The 8,225-nt window shown below is 39.8% G+C and overlaps 1 protein-coding gene across 1 annotated transcript; it reads left to right on the top strand.

Moving 5' to 3' along the window:
• The first annotated feature begins 6,402 nt into the window (after window positions 1-6,402).
• On the top strand, window positions 6,403-7,974 carry TIN1 (tunicamycin induced protein). The gene is made up of 3 exons (XM_078574337.1): window positions 6,403-6,607; window positions 6,687-7,025; window positions 7,122-7,974. Exons 1-3 carry the CDS (start codon window positions 6,491-6,493, stop codon window positions 7,890-7,892), a joined length of 1,227 nt encoding a protein of 408 aa, XP_078430463.1. The 5' UTR covers window positions 6,403-6,490; the 3' UTR covers window positions 7,893-7,974.
• Window positions 7,975-8,225: the final 251 nt, after the last annotated feature.

Raw genomic sequence — 8,225 nt, 5'->3', positions numbered from 1 at the left:
TTGCTTGGCGTTTGCCTCCGCGGCGATCCATGGCGAGTGGCAGAGAAAGGCAGTGCTAGAAGAAGTGGAGAGACTCAAAGAAAAGGAGAGAAGATAGTGGAAGAGAGGGAGATTATGTTGATACCGTGAGAGCCAGCAATCCGGGATCCAACGACGAGTGATGTAAGCGGAAACTCTTTGACGCTATTTTCGCTGGTGCCATGGAGAAAGGACGGCTCGGATAGCGATCTGATCGATCCGTTCTGGTCAATCTAGAGTTGCTAATCATGGATGATTGGTCGTCTTTCGTCCTTCCAGAACCCGGCATTCGCTTTCATCCGGAGGCCAGGATGGATGACTGAAGGAATTACTTTCATGTTATCCGTCATTAGTCACTAGGATGATCTTCATTAGGATGATTGATCAGGGAAATGAGGGAGAGTGAGAGAGAACAGAATAGAGTGGGCGAGAAAGAGAGAGAGAGAGAGAGAGGAAACATAAGAGAGAAAATCTGAGGAGATTTGGATAAAAGATAATGATGAATAGAAGAAAAAAAGGAATATCAGCAAGAGGTGGTAGACACTAGAAATGAAAACTTTGGAATTCTCATGCAGCGCGAAATTATAATTGAAATATAAGATGCTCGAATTTGAATTAAGCAGTCATAATGTCTCAAATTTAATAAATTTAGCATTTTAAAAAAGATAATTTCAGTATGTAATTGTTAAATTTCAGTATGTTATTGTACTTCATTTTCGTCGGCCTAAATGCAGTTAAACTAAGGAAATTGACATTTTAAAGGTGTTCGTATTTAGAACTATGTTTCCCAATATCTAAGCCCATTTAACTTTGAACGTCACATTAAAAACATTATCTCAATTATATCTCAACATGATAACTCATACTTTATCGAATTGTTCTTATTTTCATTGAGATATCAGTCACTCATTTTCTTCTACTAGGCATATTGGTACAATCCTAAAAACTAGGAATATTGGTACAATCAATTAAGACATCACTCATTTTCACAATGCTCATAATTTTACCCTTTTACTATTCCTAGTTGATATCCTAGACACTAAGAAGCCAATAAAGAGTGTCTTTATTCATGACTCATAACATCTACAGATCATTTTAATCTGCTACAAAAACCTAATCTCTCTGATCATATATTTAAGACCAAATATGAAAGGCCTTCCTCAAGTGGGTTTATGATTAATCTTTCAATTCATGAAGCATATCCCCCCCTACTCTGTTTAAATCATAACTTCTTCTGATTAAAACAGTATTGTATTCATAACTTGAAAAGATTCTTCCCCCATAAATATATATGTATGGTCCTTAATAATATATTAAATAAACAAAATTTCAGGAAGAAGAATTTCAAATGAAGGTGTATGGAGTCTTGATATATTCAACATCTGTATGGATGAGGAGAGGTTTCAAGGTAATTATTGTCATGGGAAGAAACATAGATCTATTCTTATTAACCTGAGAAATGCTAAACATAATATTAAATAATGCCAGGGGAGATATAAAAGGATTCCACATCCCATTAATTAAAATATATAAATCCATCATAAATAAGCTAACAAAAATAAATAAATAAGGTTAGTAGCTTGTATAAGATATTAAATTCTGAAGTAGGCAAGGTCAGTAGCTTGGAGTTAAGAAAGACAATTGACTGCAAAGTCTTTTCTGTCCATAAATTCTTAAGTGCTTAAGGGCTGAGTGATCTTAGGCTCGAAGACATAGGGTTTATATTTTTCTGAACCAAATATGATACACAAAACCTCATTTTCTGTTGTTGTATATTGTATGATTGTCAACTAACATCTTGGTAGCATAACATCAGGTTATTGGCTTCTTATCAATGATTTTTTCCAAACCCATATCCACTACATAATATGAAGCATCACGCATGATTTCAAAAAGGTAAAAAAAATCCGTGCCTCCACTAAAGATTAATTCAATATTTTATATGCCTTCTTGAACTCTTCATGTATGATAAAATATTTTCCCTTGCATAAGAGTTCCATCAATGGTTTTGAGAGTTAGCAAAGTCTAGGATAAATTTTCCATAGAAGCCAACATGCCATACGAAATTTTATAGTTACCTTATTGAATCACGTTGGCTTTTTCCTTGTCCACTTTCAATCCTTTCCTTGATACTGGATGCCCAAATATTATTTCTTCCTTGACCATTAAGTAGGATATTTCAAAGGTGCATGCCTGATAAACATTTACCCAATAAATTTCTATTCATGAAAAACTTAATGCTTTATGTGATGTGTGCAAGGTAGTCATCATTTTTTTGCCCAAAAAATGAACTATCCATGAAAAGACTTGATAAAATGGTCCTTGTGTACCTTTTAAATGAGGCATGAATTGAAATTTATATGTGCCTAAAGAGCAGGAGAAAGTGATGTTTTCTTGATCGTCAAGGTATATGGTGATTTGATTCTACCCATAATATCCATGGTCAATAAGATACCCCAACATTTTATCAATGAATAGGAAGGAAAAGTAATCCATTTTGTTGTTTTCTTCAACACTTGATAATTGATGTATAATATCTATTTATTAAAAGGCACCTTTGGATTTGTTCGCCATTATCTTTTGTGGTCATGATGATTTCTCCCTCGTGCACAGAGCTCATTGATAACATCAAATTAGAACAATAAAGTTATGTTTTATACTTCTTTTTTACCATATATTTTTAGATTTTCACTTTCATTACTCACCATTTAAAGATAAAATGAAAAATTTATAATTTATTTTATTAATCTCTATATTTATATATATTATTGAATTTTGAGACTAACCCCACTTGACTCCTTAGAGTCAAGTGGATTTCTCACATATTCTTGGAGTTTTATTTGAAAAATTGGACTTAGGCAAATGCAATGGTGAATTTCAGATACACATGGGAGGAAAGGAGAAGCCCAAGCCATATCGTAGATAACAAGAAGAGGACCAATATACCAGAAGCCCACTCTAGAAGCCCATTTAAACCTCCTTAGGAACTGGGTTAACTAAAGACAAGAATTGTGGAACTAACCCACAATGTGAGATTGAAAGGCCTATTCTCAAATCTAGGCTGGAAATCAAGTAATCCTAGCCCTCCAAACCCTTAAAATTAAATCCAATGGATGGGAGAGTTATGGAACTTCTATTTAGCCTCTTCTCCCCTCTATTTGTATCTCATCTTGGCTTTCTGCCCCCAACTTGTTCGAGGCCTAGTGCATCATATTTCTTTGATCCATTATTTTTCTACAATAGTATGGGAGAGAGAGTTCAAGGGTGATCAAGATTCTTAGAGAAAGAGCACCACTTGGCCCTTTGGAGAAGTGACTACAAGATTTGTATGATATCCTGAATGTTTGCTTTTAATTTTACGACTTTTTTCAATATGTTGGCAATGGATAGCCTAGAATTCAAGCTTTTCAATGCATCAAATGACACTGAAAGATGTCTCATGCAGCAAAAGTTACAAGGTTTTTGTCTACTACCCATTTTTTTGCCAAATTCTGTCAGCCGCCAGCGGAGCCATTGCCTGCATGTTGTGCGATGACTAATCTCAAAATATGATTCGAAAAATAGATATAATCATTTTAGGCTTGACAATACTGATATAGAACTAATTTATGTGTATAATAATTAAATATCATCATACTGTCCAATAAAAATGTGTGTTATCAGTTTACCATCGTGAGAATTAGTCCAAACCTTTTATGGATGGCTAAATGATCATGAAAGTATTCTGGTGGACATAGCTATTAGGACCCATTTGCAGGGATATGTTGATGAATTTTATGATGATTTCAAAATTGGGGTGCTAATTTTAATAATTTTCAAGGTCATGTGGTGTTGTAGATATCTCGATCAAATATAAAAGGCATTTAAAAGGATTGAAAACACAATGATCAAATCACCTTTTCACAGATTAGATCCATGATCTTTTAGTTGCTTGAGATAGATGTGTTTAGCTGTTTGTGTTTGCAGAAACTATAGGTATTCATGTGATCATCAACACATTGAACCTCCCCCATTTCATTAATGAGTCCCATTATTGATCTACCATCGTCATTTTCAGGTTCCCACTGTATCGACTAGAAGATAACCCAAGGGGAAGAGGGAGAAGAAGGATGGGCCCCTAAATAATTATTGCATAACTGAATTTTTTAGAGCTTTCTCATATCAATACTTAATGAGCTTTTTTGAAAAAAAATCCTAAATCTGAAGTAACTTTTTACGTACAAAATTTCATTAGTGTGGGACCCTTCGAGCTCATGTAACAGTCTACGTAATAACTAAAATTTCCACATAAGATTATCAGGCCAAATTTATTCCTTATCTATCTCAGCATATGGATTAATAAATTATCTGTTTAATTAAACTGATAGGTTGAGTGTCCAACTCAGAGGGTGCCAAGCTACAGCTCAAAATCTGAAGTATACAAAAGAGTATGATCACTCGCTCATAGAACTTTATTATCATCAACTACCATTTACATTTAGCAACTCATTCACTTGACCCTGCTATGATGACCTAGGGTATGGTCTGTTGTAAAATCCTAATTGGTTGTCCCAGTTAGAATTGAATTCATTGGAAAGTCATTGGATAGGTCTTTTTTTAATATTCCATTATCATGCCTAACTACTTGATCTTGTAGCCTTACTTGGGTATATATCCTCTTATATTGAGGGCATATGATCCTATGTTTAAGACTCAATCATTCTCGTGAACATCTACTGCTTCAAAACTAAGGTAAGACAGTTTAGAATCCCACGAATAACTTCATATGTTATAGTGAAAACGTAAACACCCATCTACAATATGTATTTGGTTTCTAACGTCTAAGGACCACTTATACGACCTTAACGTGAATTAATATGATTGACAGTTTGGTATAATAACATTCAAAGATTCATAAAAATCAATTTGGCGAAACCTTTCCAAGAGTATCCACTATATATCAATATCTCCACACAAATGGCGTTGGGATTGATTATAAACATCATATGAAAGGTGACTAAATAATGTTATTCTGTCTAAATATTTGGATGTCCTTCTTGAGTATCATTTAGAGATGAATATTTAAAAATATACATACATTGATAGATTAGCACTACTTGTATTAAATTACATGATAATTTACTCAGTATGATCCTGTATTATGGACTTCATTATACACACCACATGTGCATTTTACGAATAGATGTTGGAGAATGGATATTGAATGAAATATATTTCGTTCGAAGAGTGGGGACCAATGAACAACTTTTACATAATATTTAATAAATCTGTTATTATTGGACACATGTACAAAACTGTTTGTAGACCATCCAACAAATTGTCAGCTTGGTCGACAATGTGACATGGATCCTTGGGCAATGCAATATCTCATCAAGGATCTCGAGGTCACACCATGGCCTGGCACAAACCTTAAGGTAACATGATATTTTGGCAGAAACCCCGAGGTTATGGCAGTATACATTGCTAGGAAGAACTTAGGTCTACTACCATGTGGAATATTATATAATTAATGAAGTGTAAGAAATGTAGAGAAGCCTATGTCCCGAATACAATAGAGAGGACAAAATAAAAGAGGTAAAAAATATAAAAGTGTTGTTAATCTAGACATGAGTGGATCAGGATTAATAAGGTCAACATGGACATCATGGATGTCATGTCACAACAAACTTCAGTTAATAATTCAAATTTATATGAATAAATAAGTTTAAAATTAAATTTTAACATTTATATTATATTTTTAAATCCCTCATTTTAGAACTATTATGATTTACTTTCAGGCCGGTCATGCTTCAAAGGAAAGGTATTATAAATAGTAAATTATCCGAATGGGAAGGGCTTTGTTCCAGGTTTGGGACGAAGAATGAATTGTCTTGTAGAGAGGTAGGTGATTACTTGAATTAAAGTTTTAGGTTATGTTACTTCTACACTATGACTTTGTAACGGGAAGATGCATCTGAATTGATTTTGTAACATGAATATTCATCCTCTAAACCTTCGTAACATGTATATTCATTGACTTCATGACACTAAGATTCATCTTCTGAACCTTCGTAACACTCACCTCAATCCGTTGCTTCGACTCATAAACACTCCCACCCATAAACTCGCGCCTCATTAAACGTTATAAAGTTAAAGTCAATAAAAGTAAGGTTTTTATTTTTTAACATAAACGTTATATTTAGAGAATTTTGGGCTTCCTCGATTATTATAAGCCTTTTATTTATCCTGGTCAGGCCCAAAACAAAATGACGTCGGTATCCTCCAGTTCACCGCCTTGGGAGTTTGTTTGCCAACAAATCCCAGCCAATCAGCGATTCTTCTCGTCTGTTTCTGCTTGCTTATTGGCTAAAACCTTCCACGTCATCGCCAGATTAACGTCCCCTGGTCACGTTCTAGAACCATCTGGCGCTCGTTCTCTACGCATGAACTGAAGGCAAGAGGAACGAAGCGAAGCCGATCGAGAGGCGCTCTCATGGCGGCAAGATCCAGAATTCTGTCGTGTATTTTTCTCCTTTCCCTGCTTGTTAATTCATCAGACGCTGGGGCCATCCCGCCGTCTCTCCGATCGTGGTTTCCTCGAGCAATTTCGGTAAGAATTCTTGGCGATCTCGTGTCTTTCTTCAATCGCGATGAATGAATGAATGATAATATCATCCTGAAATCAACAGGATCTGAAGGAGGCGGTTCTCGAAGGATTAGGAACGCAGGAGAATGGGGTGGAGTTGTCGGGATTCGATCCGGGGGACGCGAAGGTCGGGCAATCGATGGCGTACGAGTTCCACATCGAAATCGACAAAAGGATCATCCCGATCAAGCTCCTGGAGGACGTCAGCCGCTGGGAATTCGTGGATTTCGCTTCAATTCCGACGACGAGCGAAACTGCGCTGGCGGAGACGAAGAACAATTTTCAAGATCCGAGAGTCCTCCCGGTCCTCCCACCGTTCCAGCTCGCAGGCCCCATGGAGCTTTGGATCCAGGACGGCGACGACGTGCGGCTCGCTTTGCCGGTAATCGAAACCCTAATTCATCAATCTCGCCGCAAATCGAAGAATCACAACAACTGATCTCCGATCAATCGAAACTTGCTTCTCCAATCCGTATAGCACGAGGTGGAGGCCGGAGTCCTGAAGAAGGTGGTTTTATCCGACGGCGCGAAGGTGACGGTGACGGGAGCGAAGAGCGTCGCGCTACGCCACGCCATCGAACTTCCTCTTCCTCTCAATCGTACTCGCGGGGCTGCTTCCGGCCTGCTGGCCATGGCCGCGGCGCTCCGCCACGCCGCCCGCTCCAAGGAGAAGCCCTTCCTCTCTCTCAAGATCGTGGGCCCCACCTCTCTGTCATCGTCTTCAACCTCCGCCGCCCCGACCGAGCGGCTCAAGCTCAAGCGCCTGGCCCCCGGGCTCGTGGAGCTCTCCTCCACCGCCGTCCCCGCCCTGCCGGAAGACCCGACCGCCATCAACGCGCCGTTCCTCTGGCCTCTCTCCTCTCTCAACGGCTCCGACTCCCACCTGAGAGGATTCGAGGCGCTGCTCTGGTCGGTTCTCGGGAAGAGAGGGGCGGAGACCGGCTCCTTCCGGTTGCTGAAATCGGAGGTCTCCGCCACGACCTACCTGAAACTGGGATTCTCGGTCACCCGGCCGGTCTCCGCCATGGACGTTGACTGGTCGAGCTTCCCTTCTTGGAAAACCAAGCCGGAGAGGATCAGAACCCGGTTCGAGGTTCTCGCCCGGGTGGCAGACGACGGGAATATCGTCCCGGAGAGGATCGCGGAGATCCCCCCCGTCCCCGTCATCGGCCCGCCGCCGGTTCCGGGTAACGTTTCCATGTCCCGGCAGCCCATCTATCACCCTCCGCCGGACTACTTCGCCATTTGAACTTGTACAGACAGTTTCCAAATACGAGCAATGAGAGATCTTTCCGAGACGGCGGTTCTTTTGACCCGTCCCGTTTTCTCTAGCTTTGTCTTTTGCCGTCGAAATCAGAATCTGACTGCAGCGGACCCCCCCTGCCGCTGCCGCTACCCGCCCGCCAGCCCCGGCTGAATCATGACAGCGACGCACCGGTCGGGGTTGCAGAGCAGGCCGCAGGGCGGTAACTTGCCTCGCCTCCCCCCGCTTCGTTATCGAGGTCCGGCGCGGTTTCCATGGCGAGGAGTGTAACTGATCACCCCCTAAGCCGTAGGGCTCGGGGGTTGGCGTAACCGGCCG

This window comes from Wolffia australiana, chromosome 4 (genome assembly GCF_029677425.1).
Source record: "Wolffia australiana isolate 7733 chromosome 4, ASM2967742v1".
NCBI classification, from domain to species: domain Eukaryota; kingdom Viridiplantae; phylum Streptophyta; class Magnoliopsida; order Alismatales; family Araceae; genus Wolffia; species Wolffia australiana.
This window is presented reverse-complemented; position numbering and strand designations above follow the sequence as displayed.

What these genes read in the sequence shown, in the direction of transcription:
- TIN1 (XM_078574337.1), top strand. Translation starts at nt 6,491, where the DNA reads ATGGCGGCAAGATCCAGAATTCTGTCGTGTATTTTTCTCCTTTCCCTG. An exon ending in GGTTTCCTCGAGCAATTTCG is followed by an intron (nt 6,608 to 6,686) that starts GTAAGAATTCTT and finishes TGAAATCAACAG; the next exon opens with GATCTGAAGGAGGCGGTTCT. An exon ending in ACGTGCGGCTCGCTTTGCCG is followed by an intron (nt 7,026 to 7,121) that starts GTAATCGAAACC and finishes CAATCCGTATAG; the next exon opens with CACGAGGTGGAGGCCGGAGT.